Below are 21,689 nucleotides of genomic sequence, written 5' to 3'. Positions count from 1 at the left end.
TGTGCTCACAGTGCAGCACGACTCATCTACACACCTAAGGTGAGTGTGATCGCTGTGTGTGTGATCAAGGACAATTACAGGTCTGAGGGGGGGGTGCACACACACACAGACACACACACACATTGATAAGATGGTGGAAAACATTATAAAGTTCATATATAGGACATTAGAATGAGATGATGGCAAGTATTTTGTCGGAAGAGACGTAAAAATGGGATCTTTACATCTTTACAAAATCATCTGCAGTTAATCCACGTCCAGGTTCATATTCTGAAGACAGTACGTCCTCATTTATTACTGCAAAAGTGACATAAATGTCGTCTTTCGACCCGTCAATATTTGTGATCATTTGAAGAAAATATCTTCATCTTTTTTTTTTGTGCGGCTAATACTAGAGGGTTGTGTGTCCTGTTGATGTCAGAGCCTTGAACCCCGGTGAACCGAGGCACCAGCGTGTCTGCCTGCTCCTTGAAGTGGACAGTGGGGGACAAATGCTGTCGTCCCCTGGAGTGTGAGTGAGTGTGTATGTATGCTTAAAAGGCCTTACAGTTGTGGGGGTTGTGTTGGCGGGGATTATTGGGAGTGTGTGTGTGTGTGTGTGTAAGACAAAAGGCCTTGATTACTGAAATCCTGCAAAAGGCAGCAGAGAGAAGGTGTTAGAAGTGATACAGTGGACGTGGAGGTCAGGAACCTTCCTCTCTCCTCGTCATCGCGTCCACACCCAGTCTGCACATGCGCTTCTAATAAACAACCGCTATCGGCCAATCTGCTTGTGATCAATGACTAGAGGAGCGGGCGATTCATGACTTTCATTTCATATGGATGTTTCCACTTTGTACATCTAGTTTAATGAATATTTCTTGTTGTCAAAAGTGCATTTTTATTTTAATTTTTTATTTTAAATGGTTTATGAGGGAACAGTGTGCTCTTAAAAATATATTTTTTTTGTTGAACAAACGCACCTTTTTTTGCCTCTTAATAAACATTTTTTATTTTTGAATAATATTGTTTATATTCATCAATACTAGACAACTGATGTAGTACATGTCCCCACTGTTATAATGAAGGAACTATATATTGAAAACTTGATATTGTTGTGTTGATTTCCTAAAAAAAGAACCTACAGATGTTTGCATTATTGTGTTCATTGTATTTTGAGGGAACAGTTTTCCATTTAATAAATCCGTTTTTTCTTCCACTTCTGTTTGTATTCGGACAAATAAGTTGTACAAATACTATTTTGTCTAAATGACATTGTTGTTTTCCAATAATATTAATCCAGCCAACTGTATTAAAGTATATTTGTTCCAATCTTAAAAAAACTGTTTATTTATTTACTAAACATTATTCTACTCAATTTGATGTTGAACAACCCGAACCAGAGTCAAAAACATGAAAATGAATGTTATTGTTTGCTTAAAAAAAATAATAAAGATACAATATACTTTTAGTGCTAATTGTTGTGTTTGACTTGAGCAAAGATTTTAATTTTATAAATGAATTATTTTTTAATGGGTTTAAGGAAACAGTTTGACATAAAACAGTTTTTTAAATCATTAAATATTAAAAAAAATAGTATTAGGACATATTTTAAAAAGAGGGTTCAACAGAAAACATTTATTTGCAAAAAATAAAGCGTTATTTCTACAATAGTTGTAGTCATTTAAACTAGCCAACTGTAATATAGTATATTTATAGTTTATATTTATACTTGATATTATCGTAGAATTGAGAAATGCAACACAAATAATAAATATTTTTAAAAATGAATTGAATGTTGAATAAGCTCGCACACGTTCTGGTAACTAAACCACATCTGCTGCTGTGTAAATGGAAAGTGAATGATACGAATAAGGGCCTTTAAACTCTAGATTCTCGCAGGTTTTCCAGGGCGTCCCCTCGCGCGTAGAAGCAGTGAAAGGTAACGGCGTAAAATATACCATCTTGATCTCACAAATACGTAATTTATTGATCCACTTCGGGGTCGGAAACATCCCGGGTGTCGTGGTCATGTGACCTGCTGCAACAACAACACCAAAGATGATCAAACTCGACGCATCGATACCCGCCGGGACTTCTTTGGCCTCCTTTTGTTAACACTTCACATTGAAATTGACCCTGGTCTTCTGCGGCCCGGCGGGGGGTCGAGACTGCGAGGAGGTGTGTGTGTGTGTGTGTGGTGGGGGGGTGTTTCTCTAGAGACAAAAAAAGCGAAAAACAATTTCCTGAAGGCAACACTCACAACACACCTCCACACCTTCTGACCTGAGCACGACGCACACCGACGCCGCTCCTCGCGCACGCCATGGACTAGTCTTGGCTGGAGGTTCTTCACACTTTGTTGGATATTCGCTGATCTAAAGTGACCCGCAGGAAACTTTATTTCGAAGTTAAAGAAAATCAGGTAAATGGTGTTTTCTCACTGTTACGGGCGGAGGGTTGCGCGTCAAGAAGTAGGTCTCCGTGTCGTTGGCATTGACTTTGGTTTGACCCAATAATTCTATTTAGTTCAACTTTTTGCAATTCAATTAATCGTGCTGTTTTTGTTGGGAATATCGACCGTGTTTCACTTGAGTCTCGATAATACTCTAAAACTAACGAATAATATTCAATTGTTTTGTGAACTTTACCTGAGCGCCGCCATCTTTAGTCAATAATTGGGGTTAAAAAATAAAGTTTCTCATATATTTGTGTTTGAAATTGCTTATTTAAACAAGCTTTATGTTGATGTTATTTTGTGCATTTTTACCCGGTACGTTGCACTTCCAAACCGTTGTTTATTAAGGTTACACACCAGGTGTAAACACGTGAGGCCCAGCGATTCTACCTGTTGTTCTTGGGAACATTGCATCGAATTAAATGTTTGTTATCTCAGGGTTAATGTGACCCACAGGCCCGAAAACAAAGGTGTTTGAGGTATGCCTTTGTGTGACCTCCACCACCGTGCATGTACAGTATTTCTGGAAGCCAGGGAGGTCAACTTGACCGAGACAACAAAAGTTTTTTAATTTAAAAAAATAGGTTTTAAACCAAACCCGTTTACTTTTTGTTATTATTTAAAACGAATAAAAACGTGCGAAGAATTGTTAAAAAAAATAAAAACGAGAAATAAATAAGTACAATGGGAGAAACATATTTCTATCACTTTTCACGAATCTACCTAAAGAAAAACATCTTTTATTTATTATTGATTGTTCAACATCACATAATAAGTCACTTGTTCTCACGGTAAGTTAATAAAATTAGTTAAAAAAAAAAATCTTGAAAAAACACATTTACTTATTTTCAATAATCTTGCAAAGGACAAAAAACAACTGGAAGTTACTTCCATATTTATGAGCTATTCGAAAAGGTAAATAAAAGTTAAGATTATGAATAAAATAAAAGTTTAATAAAGTCAACAAACTACAAAGAAGTCGCTTCGAAAAATGCAAAATTTAAAATCAAAGAAAATAAATACAATAAGTGAAACGCAACGAGAGAGAAAAAGACAAAAATAAAGTTTTTATTTTATTATCTTAGGTACAATTATAAGTGAAACACATGAGCTCAAGTGTTTAAGAATTTGTTTCTTTATCCAGCTTGACAAGAAATGCTGCAGAGGAACGAGCTGGTGCTGTCCGTCCTCACGGAGCTCCAGGACGCCACGGAGAGCCCGGGCCTGGACGCTCTCACCAGGACCGCCGTAGAGGTCTACAAGGTTCTCGCGCCCTTCCAGCTCCCCGGGACCCCCTGCCAGGATTTCCCCGAGTGGACAAGCGTGGACGATGCTGCCCATGGCCTCTACCCGGCGGACGCCCCTGGAGACCTCCTGCCCATCAACTGCAAAGGCGAAGGAAACCTGCTGTTTGATGCCGTCAGTATGTTGTTGGTGGGAAATACTAAACTGAGCCTGGAGCTGCAGGTGAGACGCCTTTGTTTGTCGAAAGCCTTGATGGATATGTTTCAATGGGACCTAAGGAAGTGTTGATCCTGCGATAAGGAACCGATTTTGTAGATGTCCGGAGGTTTTGAAGGAATTATTATCCACTTGCTTCTCATGTGTTTAATAACTAGCAAAAAAAAATGGACTTTTTAATGCATGGTAGTGGTGAAAGTAAATATACACTTAAATATTGGGATACTTCTCAATACGTTATGTATATTCCAACAGCAATGTATCGTGGAAAGGTGTGTATTTTGCTACATGCTAGATTGCAGCAATCATTTTGTCCTAAGCAGCGAAAGGAACAATTAAATTCCACAAAATCGCAGTGATGACTGAGGACGAGAGGATGCAGTCGACTCCAGCTTTTAAAGCTCGTGCCTTATCGCAATATATCGTATTATTGCCCCTGTTTCGTGATGCGTATCGTATCACCAGATTATTTTCTTTGTGCTAGCTGGTGTTGGTACAAAGCTGAACTCATTTTTCTTGTCTGCAGGTTCGGACCGTTTTAGAAATGGTCCTGCGAAAGAGGTACTACCTGTCCGAGATGATCGATTCCAAGATGATGCTGCAGGCGGTCCGCTTCAGCCTCAGCGCGGAGGAGTCCGAGGACATGCTGAACCTTCCCGCAGCCGTCCTGGAGGCCATCTTTGACGCCGACGTCAAAGCCTCCTGTTTCCCGGGATCCTACGCCAACATGTGGCACGTGTACGCACTCTCGTCCGTTCTGCGGTTCAACATCTACTCCGTCTACCCCATGTTTAATCCCAAGATCAGACCCTACTTCAACAGAGTGATCCGTCCCAGGAACTCGGAGAGTGACTCGCAGGTCTTTACCCTCCACATCATGTGGTCGGGCGAGCTCCAGTCCGAGTCTGTGTTTCGACCAAATCATTTTGTGGCTCTAGTCCACTCAGGCGACCTGAGTTTAGGGAGTCCAGACCACCAGGTGAGGATGTCGCCTATCAAGGGGGAGGAAATGCCAAACCAAAGCTCCAGGTTCTCTTACCCAAGTCTAAAAGACAAGTACAACATCACCAAGAGGACCTTCTACCGCTGGAAGAGGCAGTCCCAGGAGCATTGTAACAAGTCTGCGGCCCGATACGAGGCTAAGAACTTCCTGCAGGCCTGCTACCTCCAGGGGAGCTTGATCCCGCTGCATCAGTTCAAGGAGTTCTTTCCAGAAATATCCAGGTCGTCCTACTACAACTGGAAGCATGAGCTCATGAAGTCCGGGGGAACCTTCTCCACGACGTCCTCGGGCGGCGAGATAAGCCCCACGGAGAGCACGGAGCACGACGCCTGGTCTTCCCCTGAGGCCAAACACGACGACATCGACCGGCATGACAGCGTCGCGAGCATGTTCGGCTTGAACATGGTGGATCAGGACCGGGCGCAGAACAACTCCCACATGCAGGAGGCCAAGCTCTGCCTGCAGACTTGTATCGCCATGAACACTTCCTTCCCCTTCCGGGTCTTTAAAAGAAGCTACCCGGGGATCTCCAGGTCCACCTACTACAACTGGAGACGGGAAGCCATGTACAAAACGAGCGGTGGCAGCAGCTCAGACAGCTCCGACCCCGACAAAAGCCAAAGTCCAAAAAATCTCACACAAGTCCACGATGATCGTCCACCCGAGCCGAGGGTGAAGATCTGCGGGAGGAAGCACAAGAAGTTCCGGCAGGCGTACATGAGTAAAAAACAGCTCAGGGATGCAGCAAAGCTTCACGCCCCGAAGTTGACCCTGACCAAGTTCATGCTCAAGTTCCCGTCCATGTCTCCTTGCTTCTACTGGCTGTGGAGAAGCGGCAAGAACCACAAAACCAAAAAGAGTGAAGAGGAGCCAGCAGGCCCAGAGAGCAACCCTGTGACGGCAGAGAAGATCCCGGAAGTGCAACCCATCGTGGAAACTGTAAAGTTCGTAGGGAACTACACTTCCTGCTTGGACGCCCAGCAGACGCGGCTCCCACTGCCGGTGAAGATGCCCATGGAGGAGCAGATGTTCGGGATGGATGCTGTCGCTCTGGCCAACTTCAAAGTCAAAGCCAAGCTGTTCCTCCAGCAGCGTTTCGAGGAAAAAGCATTCCCATCGTTCAAAGAATTCCGGTCTTACTTCCCCTTCACGCCACGGTCCACGTACTACATGTGGAAGCGAGCTTTGCATCATGGGATCTCCCTCATCCACGGCTAATACATAGTGTAGGAACACACCCCTGAACTCTTGCCATCTCAAGGAGTCGTGCTTGTGTGAATGGAAGCTGCCGTGGGTCGTGGTAAACCCTGCGTATCGCCCCGCAGGCATAAGGCAGTTCAAAGCCATTTTCCTAGTTTGAAGCTGTTCTTTCCCCCATTCTTCTAATCCCAGCCCATCATCCCTTTATTAATCTCCCTTTTAATATGTTTTTTCCTTTGAGTATTTGGTGCTTGTGAATAACAATCTTTGATGCTTTTTTTTTTTTTTTTTTGAAGATCTTTTTTTTGTTTTTCCTGCATCTAAGTTTTTGTTTTGTATTTGCACTAAACGCACACTTCTGACCATCGAATGTATCTTTACAACAATGCTGTGAATTTGTCATCTTTGTATTTCGAAGTAATGTCGACCACTTGCTGAATTTGAACTTGAATTATAATTGCTGCTCCTTCAAAAACTTGACTTTTTTTTTTTCCTTTTTACCAACCAGTTCTAAATAATGTGCTTTTTAAACGGTCTAAAATTGAAATGGTTGAAAGACAGGAATACTTGTAAAATGTTGAAATTAGATTTTTAAATGTAAATATGCTACTTTTATTAAAAAAAGAGAAACTGACTTATGCTGTGTAAAGATTAAACGGGTCTTAAATACAGAGTGAGGAACCAGTTTAAGTCATTTCAAAGGTTATTGTCAGGAAAATAGAAGCCAAGTATATTTATATAAATTGCGGTAAGTTTCATAATTTTTTCACATAATTGATTTGTAAAAACAATGTGAAACATGAATATTTTGAAAAATATGTTGAATTAAGTCTTGTTTTTAAGTTAAAAGTTTCAGAAAAAAACGACTTTGCACCCATAATTAAAAGGTTTAAAACAATATTTTTTAACATGAACATAAAAGGAATCAATTCATTATTATTATTATTCGCATTATGAAAACGTTGTTAGAGAACATCTTGTTTCCTAATAGTCACCAGTAAAAAACAACAGTTGATTTAAAATCACCACAGCTGTACAGAAGAGGGTGTGAAAGGTGGATGTAAATAAGTTTTACCTGCTTCCCCCCTTTACTCTGCATCCGACTATTGTGCTTATGCTAAAGAAGGCGACGGCCGGGATGAGGAGGGACGCGGGCCAGACAGGGGGAAGGGGCTAATTGTATGTATGAGCAGAGGTGTTGAGATAAGAACATTTAGAAGTTTTGGGGGAGGATGGAGGTGCTGAGATGTGGAGGAAGGTATCAGTGGATCAGACTGGATGGTGATACTGGTCTCATTGTAGCTTGTTCATGTAAAAAACAAGTTCTCCAGGATAAAATATCTTGTGTAAGCTTCATGATACAAGGTTATAGTCCAATATGTTTACTCTAAATCTATAGCTACATTGATATCAAATTTGGAAAGAGACAACTGTTCAATATCAGAAATTTAATTAAGTTTATCTGTCCATTATCTGTCCATTAAAAAAAAAAAAAAATTAACTAATGAAAAGAATGGGCAGATAAACTGAGTTAAATGTACTTTTATTTGTATCAGGTGTGAAGAAATTAATTTGGTCTGAAAAACGAAAACAGAAATGCCAAATAAATGAAATTAAAGAGTTTAATTGTGCTATTAATCCTTTTATTTTATATACATTTATTTGTATATGTAATAAGTTAAATTATTGTATTATTTATAAATAACTGAACTATATATATATGTTTATGGAGAAAAACTGGATATATGATACAAAAGCTATAAAAAAAAACATGTATATATTTACTCTCTATTTATTTTAGTGAACTACTTCCAAAGATCATTAATGAAAAGGGACAAATGGAGAAATTGATGTGAACCAGTCGTAATAACAGTGACAAAACAAAATTAGTGAGCTGTAAGTAACATGTATTCATAATTTATTTTATAGTTTTGATTCCATAAGGGCCACATAAATATAGTATTTTAACATTTTGATTTCCATCATGGAAATCGTTGGAAAGTTACAATAGTTTAATCAATTATTCCTCGATGTGAATTACCAGCAGTTTAAATAAGTTAATATTTATAAATTGTATTTCGTGGGGATGAAAAGAAAAAAAATGTTAAAACAAAATAAATAAAAAATAAAATAAATAAAAAAGGATTGGATTTTAAACTCGTGTTCAGCAGCGAATTTTTAAAAATTAAACTTCTGATAAATGTCTCGAAAAATGTACTCACAAAGCTCCAAATTTAACAGTGGAACATTTTTGGACGCGTTGTTCGAGATGCATATAAACATTCACTGCAGTGTGAGATGAAACTACTGCAGTGGAGGCGAATATTTCCTGACGCTGTGGCTCCTCTACCATCTCTATCTCCATTAAAGTGTGATGTGGGGAAGCCTCACTGGCGCTGAGCTGCTCCACGTTGTTTATCTGCAAAATAGCGTGGAAATAATGAGAGCTCGAGTCTTCCAGGAATACTGGGAGAGTTATTGCGATGTTTGCCACTAGAGGGCAGTGTTGGACCGCTGGTGCCGCAGGTCAACTTTGTCACTGATGATGCGTTCAGGAGCTGAACATGTGCTTCTGACGAGATGATGCGCAAAAATGAAGGAGGATAAATAGTTAAGGCGCGATCGAACGGCATGAACGACTCTTATAGATCTTAAAATGGCTCCTAGTATTGATGGTTACAATACAAACTCATGCCAGATGTGAGTCAAGGAGCCTGTCAAGTGATGGATGATGATGGATGATGATGGATGGACAGAGGATTTGGGTTGAATATGTTTGTCAATGTATATTCAACACTGAGTCACCTCATATCAAACATCATTAACCAACTACCAACTTTTCTTCTACACTTTCCTCCATCCATCCATATATTCCTCCATCCCTCTATCAATCCATCCATGTATTCATCCATCCCTCTATTACTCAATCCATCCATTTATTCATCCATCCCTCTATCAATCCATCCGTGTATTCATCCTTCCCTCTATCAATCCATCCATTTATTCATCCATCCCTCTATCAATCCATCCATGTATTCATCCATCCCTCTATTACTCAATCCATCCATGTATTCATCCATCCCTCTATCAATCCATCCATGTATTCATCCATCCCTCTATTACTCAATCCATCCATATATTCATCCATCCCTCTATCAACCCATCCATGTATTCATCCATCCCTCTATTACTCAATCCATCCATATATTCATCCATCACTCTATCAATCCATACATGTATTCATCAATCCCTCTATCATTCCATCCATCCATATATTCATCCATCACTCTATCAATCCATCCATGTATTCATCCATCCCTCTATCACTCCATTCGTCCATATATTCATCCATCACTCTATCAATCCATCCATGTATTCATCCATCCCTCTATCACTCCATTCATCCATATATTCATCCATCCCTCTGTTACTCAATCCATCCATATATTCATCCATCACTCTATCATTCAATCCATATATTCATCCATCCCCCTATCACTCCATCCATCCATATATCCATCCATCCCTCCAGTGACATCATTATGTCGGCTGACTCGGGTCAATACTCTGTTCTGGTTCTCTTGGATCTGTCCTCAGCCTTTGACACAGTTGATCACCAGATCCTCTTAAGAAGACTGAGGGATGGAGTGGGACTGTCTGGGTCTGTGTTAGAATGGTTCTCATCTTACCTTTCTGGGCGCAATTTTAGTGTATCTGCCAATCAAATGAATCGGCGGATCTGTTGTGTGGAGTCCCTCAAGGTTCTGTTCTGGGTCCTTTATTGTTTTTGCTGTTCTATATTTCCTGATGTTTCTAGCCACATGTTTGCTGATGAAATCCAGCTCTACTGCTCTTCTGATCCAACTGAGCCTCAGAGGCTGAACATCTTAGTCAATTGTTTGCAAGAAACTGACCAGAAACTGTTTCCTTCAACTGAGAAAAATCTCTAAACTCAAGAATATGTTGTCACAACATGATCTGGAGCTTGTAATCCATGCGTTTGTTTCTTCTCGTCTGGACTATTGCAACAGTTTGTTTTCATGTCTTAACAAGAAGGAGCTGTCTCGTCTGCAGTTGATTCAGAACTCTGCAGCGAGAATTCTGACCCGCTTTAGTAGAAGAACTCACATTTCTCCGATCCTTAAAACTCTTCACTGGCTTCCAGTTTCTTTCAGGATCAACTTTAAAATTCTGGTTCTTATTTTCAGATCTATTTATGGCCAAGCTCTTTACATCAGTGATCTGATCCAGCCTTACACCCCAGCTCGGGCTCTGAGGTCTGTGGATCAGAATCTACTGATGGTTCCTGAACACGCTTCAGGACCAGAGGAGAGAAATTCTTCCAGTCTGTTGCTCCTAAGCTTTGGAACAATCTTCCTCTCCCTCTGTGTTTGATGATCTACTGACTCCTTCAAGAAATATCTTAAGACTCTCTTACTCGTGCAGGCTTTTCCTTGATTTTCTGAGACTCTTGTGTTTGTCTCATGTTGTCTTGACCTTTCAAGTATTTATTTTATTGAGTATTATTTTGATTGTTTAAGCACTTTGTGACCCTGGTCTAGAAAAACACTCTATAAATATAAATTACTTACTTACTAACTTATATCTATCCATCCAGTTATTTATCCATCCCTCTATCACTCAATCCATCCATACACTCATCCATCCCTCTATCACTCAATCCATCCATACATTCATCCATCCCTCCATCACTTAAGCCATCCATATATTCATCAATCCCTCAGTCCATCCATATAATCATCCATCCCTCTATCACTCTATCCATCCATATATTCATCCATCTCGTTAGCACTCAATCCATCCATATAGTCATCATCCATCCGTTCCCTCATACATCCATCCCTTAATTTATTTAACCATGGAACCATCTATCCATCATACTGCCTTTTTCTACTTCTACACATCCAATTCTTTATTTATGCAACCATCCATCCACCCATCACTTAATTTATACATGAATGTATCCCTTCATTTATCTAAACACTCATCCATCCATCCATCCATCCATCCATCCATCCATCCATCCATCCATCCATCCATCCATCCATCCATCCATCCATCCATCCATCCATCCATCCATCCATCCATCCATCCATCCATCCATCCATCCATCCATCCATCCATCCATCCATCCATCCATCCATCCATCCATCCATCCATCCATCCATCCATCCATCCATCCATCCATCCATCCATCCATCCATCCATCCATCCATCCATCCATCCATCCATCCATCCATCCATCCATCCATCCATCCAGCCATCCATCCATCCATCCATCCATCTCTGTCGTTCACGTCTTTCACGTCTTTCTTGTCACCTGCAGACTGAAGTCACTAGTGACGCTTCTTGACCCTCAAAAATAATCAGCCCTCAATCTATGGGAAAAAGGACATCATTATTCAATACAGATGTTATTTTACAGAGACAATAATGATGCTGAGTTTGTTGTCTTCTCCCGCCCACTTCCTGACACTCGTTTTAATGGTTGTAACAATTCTCTGGCTGGAGATTGACGAGTCATTCATCGAACACATGATCGCCTTTCAATGATTTAATAAGATGTGTCATCTTGACCGACAACAAGCTAAATAAGATTTAAAAATGCATTAATCATCACCTTTACTTGATGAATGAAAATAACCAGCATCCTTATATTCCGACTACCCACTAGAGGGCAGTCTCTTCTATACAATTTTATTGAGAGCGCCACCTACTGAGCTTTAGAAGAAAGAACACTACTTTCCGAAACTTGATCAATCAATCTATTGTTCATGTGCCCTGTGATAGTCTGGTGACCTTTCCAGGGTGTCCCGAGCCTCCTATTTAAACTTACTTTACTAGGACAGCTTCACGCAAGTCTATTGAACCAAATCTCAATATTTTTTAATGAATATTTGGATTTTAAATTTTAAACTCAGAACAAAACATTGACTATATAATAAATATCTATATTTTTAATTATTAGGAATATGTCTTTTTATAGTTCACTCATTATTTTTTTTAATCATTATTTAACATATTTAATTCATAAAACACTGATAATCTATTTTTTTTAAATATTTATTTATGTGCTTTTTACTCAAAAATGGTCATGGGTTCTTGTGTACCTGAACAAGATAATTATTGTTACATTTTTGTTTTTATTGTCATTTATATTTTAAAATTCAATTAAGTTTTTGTCATGTGCTTATAAAAATACATAATGATACATAAAGACATTTTAAATTCAAACTCTGTTGCGTGTTGTGTGTAACTATTGTCCGCCGTCACAGAACCTTACACTAAAAAAAACAAGAAAATCTCTACAACAAACAAACCTCTACTTTTGATCTCCTGTGTGAATAAACAGCGCCTCATTAGAACCCCCCCCTCCACCTCCTGGACCCCCATAATCACGTCTCTTGCGTGGCTGGTGGGTGTAAGTGCAGCCGCTCGCTCCACTAATGGCTGATATCCAGGGCTGTGATTAAAAGCTCTCCGACCGTGAACCATGAACCCGTTCGGTCGACGGCATTGTCTGTGGAAACTGCGAGATAAGAGCTAATTGCGTGATTCCGTTCCTGCTCGAGATGAAGAGCGTCTTCCAGAGGAAACTTTTGCATTATGCATGTGGGGTTAGAGAGTTCATGGTAACTGGCTTTATGAAGGTTTGAAAAAAGGTAGAATTGTACCTATTTTAATCACTCAAACTTTAAAAAATGGGCAAAAATCGCCGTGTCCGAAAATGGGAAAAAATTTCGGAATACATTGCTGGTGACCTTTTTTCGAGCGTTCAAAAAACAACATTTTACACATTCGGGCAACAATTTTTTGCACTCACATGATCCGTCTGATATCATACTTAAGTATTTTGACCTTTTTTTCCATTTTCGGACACGTCGATTTTAGGCAATTTTTTGAAGTTTGACTGATTAACATAGGTAGAAAATGACCTTTTTTCGAGCCTTCAAAAAACAACATTTTACACATTTTTTTGCGCTCACATGGTCCGTCTGATATCATACTTAAGTATTTTGACCTTTTTTTCCATTTTCGGACACGTCGATTTTAGGCAATTTTTTGAAGTTTGACTGATTAACATAGGTCGAAAATGACCTTTTTTCGAGCCTTCAAAAAACAACATTTTACACATTTGGGCAACATTTTTTTGCGCTCACATGGTCCGTCTGATATCATACTTAAGTATTTTGACCTTTTTTTCCATTTTCGGACACGTCGATTTTAGGCAATTTTTTGAAGTTTGACTGATTAACATAGGTCGAAAATGACCTTTTTTCGAGCCTTCAAAAAACAACATTTTACAAATTTGGGCAACAATCTTTTGCGCTCACATGGTGCGTCTGATATCATACTTAAGTATTCCGACCTTTTTTTCAATTTTCGGACACGTCGATTTTGGGCCATTTTTTAAAGTTTGAGTAAAAAAAATCGGTCGAATTACAACTTTTTTTTCGAGCCTTCAAAGAACGACATTTTACGCATTTTCGTAACAATCTTTTGCGCTCACATGGTGCGTCTGATATCATACTTAAGTATTCCGACCTTTTTTTCCATTTTCGGACATGTCGATTTTGGGCCATTTTTTAAAGTTTGAGTAAAAAAAATCGGTCGAATTAGACCTTTATTCGAGCCTTCAAAAAATAACATTTTACACATTTTCGTAACGATCTTTTGCGCTCACATGGTGCGTCTGACATCATACTTAAGTATTCCGACCTTTTTTTTCCATTTTCGGACACGTCGATTTTGGGCCATTTTTTAAAGTTTTTAGAAAAAAAAATCGGTCGAAATATACCTTTTTTCGAGCCTTCAAAAAACGACTTTTTACGCATTTTCGTAACAATCTTTTGCGCTCACATGGTGCGTCTGATATCATACTTAAGTATTCCGACCTTTTTTTCCATTTTCGGACACGTCGATTTTGGGCCATTTTTTTAAAGTTTGACTGATTAAAAAAGGTCGAAAATTACCTTTTTTTGAGCCTTCCAAAAACAACATTTTACACATTTGGGCAACAATTTTTTTAGTCTCCCTTTTGTTCTCTCTTTCATTCCTTTTTGATTTGTTTTAAAAAATATTGAACACATATTTTTTAATATATATTACACTATAAATTATCTATAGTTTATTTTGTTTAATATCATGAAGACACTTCATAATTACACTGATCATATCAGGAGTCTTTTGTCAGTCCTTGCTTTAGTGTTGACGGCCCTCACAACAGTAACAGTTTATAATGGGCCCTCACAACAGTAACAGTTTATAATGGTCCCTCACAACAGTAACAGTTTATAATGGGCCCTCACAACAGTAACAGTTTATAATGGGCCCTCACAACAGTTACAGTTTATAATGGGCCCTCACAACAGTAACAGTTTATAATGGGCCCTCACAACAGTAACAGTTTATAATGGTCCCTCACAACAGTAACAGTTTATAATGGGCCCTCACAACAGTAACAGTTTATAATGGTCCCTCACATCAGTAACAGTTTATAATGGTCCCTCACAACAGTAACAGTTTATAATGGGCCCTCACAACAGTAACAGTTTATAATGGGCCCTCACAACAGTAACAGTTTATAATGGGCCCTCACAACAGTTACAGTTTATAATGGGCCCTCACAACAGTAACAGTTTATAATGGTCCCTCACAACAGTAACAGTTTATAATGGGCCCTCACAACAGTAACAGTTTATAATGGGCCCTCACAACAGTAACAGTTTATAATGGGCCCTCACAACAGTTACAGTTTATAATGGGCCCTCACAACAGTAACAGTTTATAATGGGCCCTCACAACAGTAACAGTTTATAATGGGCCCTCACAACAGTAACAGTTTATAATGGGCCCTCACAACAGTAACAGTTTATAATGGTCCCTCACATCAGTAACAGTTTATAATGGTCCCTCACAACAGTAACAGTTTATAATGGGCCCTCACAACAGTAACAGTTTATAATGGGCCCTCACAACAGTTACAGTTTATAATGGGCCCTCACAACAGTAACAGTTTATAATGGGCCCTCACAACAGTAACAGTTTATAATGGTCCCTCACAACAGTAACAGTTTATAATGGGCCCTCACAACAGTAACAGTTTATAATGGTCCCTCACATCAGTAACAGTTTATAATGGTCCCTCACAACAGTAACAGTTTATAATGGGCCCTCACAACAGTAACAGTTTATAATGGGCCCTCACAACAGTAACAGTTTATAATGGTCCCTCACAACAGTAACAGTTTATAATGGGCCCTCACAACAGTAACAGTTTATAATGGGCCCTCACAACAGTTACAGTTTATAATGGGCCCTCACAACAGTAACAGTTTATAATGGGCCCTCACAACAGTAACAGTTTATAATGGTCCCTCACAACAGTAACAGTTTATAATGGGCCCTCACAACAGTAACAGTTTATAATGGTCCCTCACATCAGTAACAGTTTATAATGGTCCCTCACAACAGTAACAGTTTATAATGGTCCCTCACAACAGTAACAGTTTATAATTCGCCCTCACAACAGTAACAGTTTATAATTCGCCCTCACAACAGTAACAGTTTATAATGGGCCCTCACAACAGTAACAGTTTATAATGGTCCCTCACAACAGTAACAGTTTATAATGGTCCCTCACATCAGTAACAGTTTATAATGGTCCCTCACAACAGTAACAGTTTATAATGGTCCCTCACAACAGTAACAGTTTATAATGGTCCCTCACAACAGTAACAGTTTATAATGGTCCCTCACAACAGTAACAGTTTATAATGGTCCCTCACAACAGTAACAGTTTATAATGGTCCCTCACAACAGTAACAGTTTATAATGGTCCCTCACATCAGTAACAGTTTATAATGGTCCCTCACATCAGTAACAGTTTATAATGGTCCCTCACAACAGTAACAGTTTATAATGGTCCCTCACATCAGTAACAGTTTATAATGGTCCCTCACAACAGTAACAGTTTATAATGGTCCCTCACAACAGTAACAGTTTATAATGGGCCCTCACAACAGTAACAGTTTATAATGGTCCCTCACATCAGTAACAGTTTATAATGGTCCCTCACAACAGTAACAGTTTATAATGGTCCCTCACATCAGTAACAGTTTATAATGGTCCCTCACATCAGTAACAGTTTATAATTGTCCCTCACATCAGTAACAGTTTATAATGGTCCCTCACATCAGTAACAGTTTATAATGGTCCCTCACAACAGTAACAGTTTATAATGGTCCCTCACAACAGTAACAGTTTATAATGGGCCCTCACAACAGTAACAGTTTATAATGGTCCCTCACAACAGTAACAGTTTATAATGGTCCCTCACAACAGTAACAGTTTATAATGGTCCCTCACAACAGTAACAGTTTATAATGGGCCCTCACAACATTAACAGTTTATAATGGGCCCTCACAACAGTAACAGTTTATAATGGTCCCTCACAACAGTAACAGTTTATAATGGGCCCTCACAACAGTAACAGTTTATAATGGTCCCTCACAACAGTAACAGTTTATAATGGGCCCTCACAACAGTAACTGTTTATAATGGTCCCTCACAACAGTAACAGTTTATAATGGGCCCTCACAACAGTAACAGTTTATAATGGTCCCTCACATCAGTAACAGTTTATAATGGTCCCTCACAACAGTAACAGTTTATAATGGTCCCTCACATCAGTAACAGTTTATAATGGTCCCTCACAACAGTAACAGTTTATAATGGTCCCTCACAACAGTAACAGTTTATAATGGTCCCTCACATCAGTAACAGTTTATAATGGTCCCTCACAACAGTAACAGTTTATAATGGGCCCTCACAACAGTAACAGTTTATAATGGGCCCTCACAACAGTAACAGTTTATAATGGTCCCTCACAACAGTAACAGTTTATAATGGTCCCTCACATCAGTAACAGTTTATAATGGGCCCTCACAACAGTAACAGTTTATAATGGTCCCTCACAACAGTAACAGTTTATAATGGGCCCTCACAACAGTAACAGTTTATAATGGGCCCTCACAACAGTAACAGTTTATAATGGTCCCTCACAACAGTAACAGTTTATAATGGTCCCTCACAACAGTAACAGTTTATAATGGTCACTCACAACAGTAACAGTTTATAATGGGCCCTCACAACAGTAACAGTTTATAATGGGCCCTCACATCAGTAACAGTTTATAATGGTCCCTCACAACAGTAACAGTTTATAATGGTCCCTCACATCAGTAACAGTTTATAATGGGCCCTCACAACAGTAACAGTTTATAATGGTCCCTCACAACAGTAACAGTTTATAATGGGCCCTCACAACAGTAACAGTTTATAATGGGCCCTCACAACAGTAACAGTTTATAATGGTCCCTCACAACAGTAACAGTTTATAATGGTCCCTCACAACAGTAACAGTTTATAATGGTCACTCACAACAGTAACAGTTTATAATGGGCCCTCACAACAGTAATAGTTTATAATGGGCCCTCACAACAGTAACAGTTTATAATGGTCCCTCACAACAGTAACAGTTTATAATGGTCCCTCACAACAGTAACCGTTTATAATGGTCCCTCACATCAGTAACAGTTTATAATGGGCCCTCACAACAGTAACAGTTTATAATGGTCCCTTACAACAGTAACAGTTTATAATGGTCCCTCACAACAGTAACCGTTTATAATGGTCCCTCACATCAGTAACAGTTTATAATGGGCCCTCACAACAGTAACAGTTTATAATGGTCCCTCACATCAGTAACAGTTTATAATGGGCCCTCACAACAGTAACAGTTTATAATGGTCCCTCACATTAGTAACAGTTTATAATGGGCCCTCACAACAGTAACAGTTTATAATGGTCCCTCACAACAGTAACAGTTTATAATGGGCCCTCACAACAGTAACAGTTTATAATGGGCCCTCACAACAGTAACAGTTTATAATGGTCCCTCACAACAGTAACAGTTTATAATGGGCCCTCACAACAGTAACAGTTTATAATGGTCCCTCACATCAGTAACAGTTTATAATGGGCCCTCACAACAGTAACAGTTTATAATGGTCCCTCACATTAGTAACAGTTTATAATGGGCCCTCACAACAGTAACAGTTTATAATGGTCCCTCACAACAGTAACAGTTTATAATGGGCCCTCACAACAGTAACAGTTTATAATGGGCCCTCACAACAGTAACAGTTTATAATGGTCCCTCACAACAGTAACAGTTTATAATGGTCCCTCACAACAGTTACAGTTTATAATGGTCCCTCACAACAGTAACAGTTTATAATGGTCCCTCACAACAGTAACAGTTTATAATGGTCCCTCACAACAGTAACAGTTTATAATGGTCCCTCACAACAGTAACAGTTTATAATGGTCCCTCACAACAGTAACAGTTTATAATGGTCCCTCACAACAGTAACAGTTTATAATGGTCCCTCACAACAGTAACAGTTTATAATGGTCCCTCACAACAGTAACAGTTTATAATGGTCCCTCACAACAGTAACAGTTTATAATGGTCCCTCACAACAGTAACAGTTTATAATGGTCCCTCACAACAGTTACAGTTTATAATGGTCCCTCACAACAGTAACAGTTTATAATGGTCCCTCACAACAGTTACAGTTTATAATGGTCCCTCACATCAGTAACAGTTTATAATGGTCCCTCACAACAGTAACAGTTTATAATGGTCCCTCACAACAGTTACAGTTTATAATGGTCCCTCACAACAGTAACAGTTTATAATGGTCCCTCACAACAGTAACAGTTTATAATGGTCCCTCACAACAGTTACAGTTTATAATGGTCCCTCACAACAGTAACAGTTTATAATGGTCCCTCACAACAGTTACAGTTTATAATGGTCCCTCACATCAGTAACAGTTTATAATGGTCCCTCACAACAGTAACAGTTTATAATGGTCCCTCACAACAGTAACAGTTTATAATGGTCCCTCACAACAGTTACAGTTTATAATGGTCCCTCACAACAGTTACAGTTTATAATGGTCCCTCACAACAGTTACAGTTTATAATGGTCCCTCACAACAGTTACAGTTTATAATGGTCCCTCACAACAGTAACAGTTTATAATGGTCCCTCACAACAGTAACAGTTTATAATGGGCCCTCACAACAGTAACAGTTTATAATGGGCCCCCTGAGGATTTTGTAATTATGTCTTTCAAAGGATAAAACAAAACACAAAATGCAAAGTTTAATCATTTTCTGCCAGACTGACTCAAACTTCACTGTTTGACTTCAAACCTTCAAAAACAGATCAGATTGCCAGCTGCTCTCATTCTAGATCCCAACATGCAGAGATGAAGAAAAAACACTTCTTTAGAAGTAGTTCCTGATCAAGTCATCCTGTGAAGAGGCTGGACGTATGAAAAGGAGGAACAAAATAATATCTAAACACTAGCTTGTGGCTAATGCTAAAAATGGACTAAGATTATTATCATCAACAACAACAACAACAACACATTTTATTTAAAAGCACCTTTCAGAAAACTCAAAATCACTTCACAAATGCTAACAATAAAATGTCACAACACAATAAAATGACAGAACACAATACAACCAGGAAACCAGAGCATAAAAAAAAAAACATAAAAATTAAGATGATGAATAAGAAAGAAAAAGAGTTTTGAAGGCTCGAAAAAAGATATAATTCGACCGATTTTAATCAGTCAAACTTTAAAAAATGGGCAAAAATCGACGTGTCCGAAAATGGAAAAAAAGGTCGGAATACTTAAGTATGATATCAGACGCATCATGTGAGCGCAAAAGATTGTTACGAAAATGCGTAAAATGTGGTTTTTTGAAGGCTCGAAAAAAGGTCTAATTCGACCGATTTTCTTTTACTCAAACTTTAAAAAATGGGCAAAAATCGACATGTCCGAAAATGGAAAAAAAGGTCGGAATACTTAAGTATGATATCAGACGCATCATGTGAGCGCAAAAGATTGTTACGAAAATGCGTAAAATGTGTTTTTTTGAAGGCTTGAAAAAAGGTCTAATTCGACCGATTTTTTTTTACTCAAACTTTAAAAAATGGGCAAAAATCGACGTGTCCGAAAATGGAAAAAAAAAAGTCGGAATACTTAAGTATGATATCAGGCGGACCATGTGAGCGCAAAAAAATGTTGCCCAAATGTGTAAAATGTTGTTTTTTGAAGGCTCGAAAAAAGGTATAATTCGACCGATTTTAATCACACAAACTTTAAAAAATGGGCAAAAATCGACGTGTCCGAAAATGGAAAAAAATGTCGGAATTCTTAAGTATGATATCAGGCGGACCATGTGAGTTCAAAAAATTGTTGCCCAAATGTGTAAAATGTTGTTTTTTGAAGGCTCGAAAAAAGGTATAATTCGACCCATTTTAATCACACAAACTTTAAAAAATGGGCAAAAATCGACGTGTCCGAAAATGGAAAAAAATGTTGGAATTTTTAAGTATGATATCAGGCGGACCATGTGAGTGCAAAAAATTGTTGCCCAAATGTGTAAAATGTTGTTTTTTGAAGGCTCGAAAAAAGGTATAATTCAACCGATTTTAATCACTCAAACTTTAAAAAATGGGCAAACTTTGAAAAATGTCACAACACAATAAAATGACAGAATACAATACAACCAGGAAACCAGAGCATAAAAAAAACAAACATAAAAATGAAGACGAAGACTAAGAAAGAAAAAGAGTTAAAGTGTTAACAGTCACACATGATTAACAGTTCCACAGACGATTTTGCAGCACTGTTAATGGGCAAAGTGACAGCGTCGCTGAATTAGTTTGCAACGTAACACAACATAAAATCTGACTATGATTTAAAGTGGAAAGTTTTCTCCGAACTGTAAGAATATGAATAAAGGCAGGTGACACATTCAATACCTCACCGATCAGCTGGTATAACCTGCATAACTCAGCTCAGTGATTGGTCAATGAACTACTGTACAATTCTCTCTGGGAATACTTCATCATAAACACTTCATAAAATACTAGCTGTAGTATCTGATCATCATCATCATCATATCATCTGATAGCTGTGATGGCTGAGACTTTTTAAATGGTGCCAGTGCTTAAATTGTTCTTAAATCATTTCTAGACATTAAATAAACGTCTAGAAATTCAATAAAACGTTTCTAAACTGCTTAGTAATAAAATGGCGTTTCTTTATTTTTTCATTGTCACAGACCATGTTGTGTTGTGGTATCATTATGGTGTCGATATATTTACAGACAAGCAAAAGGTGAACCTATAGAGGAGAGTCAGTGATTAAAAATTAAGTATTTGTGAAAACAATAGTATTCTTTTAATGTCATAATGGACTCTTTTGTAACCTATTGTTCGCCAAGATTTCAGACGGGGAAGAACTTTATAAAGTAATAACTTCAAAACAAGGTCATGATGAGGGAATTACTGCATCTTGGAGACGAAGACCTCAACATTTGAAACATGGGAATGAGTCAGGAAAGTTGGGTTTTCAATTAAGTTGCCCTTTAAATGTGTTTAAAGGTGTGTTGATTTTCACAGTGGTGTGAGTGAGCTG

General features: G+C 38.6%; 1 protein-coding gene across 1 annotated transcript; it reads left to right on the top strand.

Moving 5' to 3' along the window:
• Positions 1 to 2,272: 2,272 nt before the first annotated feature.
• vrtn (vertebrae development associated) lies at positions 2,273 to 6,682 on the top strand. The gene is made up of 3 exons (XM_087812336.1): positions 2,273 to 2,404; positions 3,582 to 3,904; positions 4,425 to 6,682. The coding sequence occupies exons 2-3, from the start codon at positions 3,593 to 3,595 to the stop codon at positions 6,117 to 6,119; spliced, it is 2,007 nt and encodes a 668-aa protein (XP_087668462.1). The 5' UTR covers positions 2,273 to 2,404; positions 3,582 to 3,592; the 3' UTR covers positions 6,120 to 6,682.
• Positions 6,683 to 21,689: the final 15,007 nt, after the last annotated feature.

The sequence above is a fragment of the Callionymus lyra genome, chromosome 17 (genome assembly GCF_982586985.1).
Source record: "Callionymus lyra chromosome 17, fCalLyr1.hap1.1, whole genome shotgun sequence".
Classification (NCBI taxonomy): Eukaryota; Metazoa; Chordata; class Actinopteri; order Syngnathiformes; family Callionymidae; genus Callionymus; species Callionymus lyra.
The sequence above is the reverse complement of the archived record's forward strand: the minus strand, read 5'-3'. Positions and strand labels throughout refer to the sequence as shown.

Excerpts from the sequence above, each read along its gene's own strand:
- vrtn (XM_087812336.1), top strand. The coding sequence starts at position 3,593 with ATGCTGCAGAGGAACGAGCTGGTGCTGTCCGTCCTCACGGAGCTCCAG. Across the intron at positions 3,905-4,424 it reads AACTGAGCCTGGAGCTGCAG|GTTCGGACCGTTTTAGAAAT; the intron begins GTGAGACGCCTT and ends TCTTGTCTGCAG.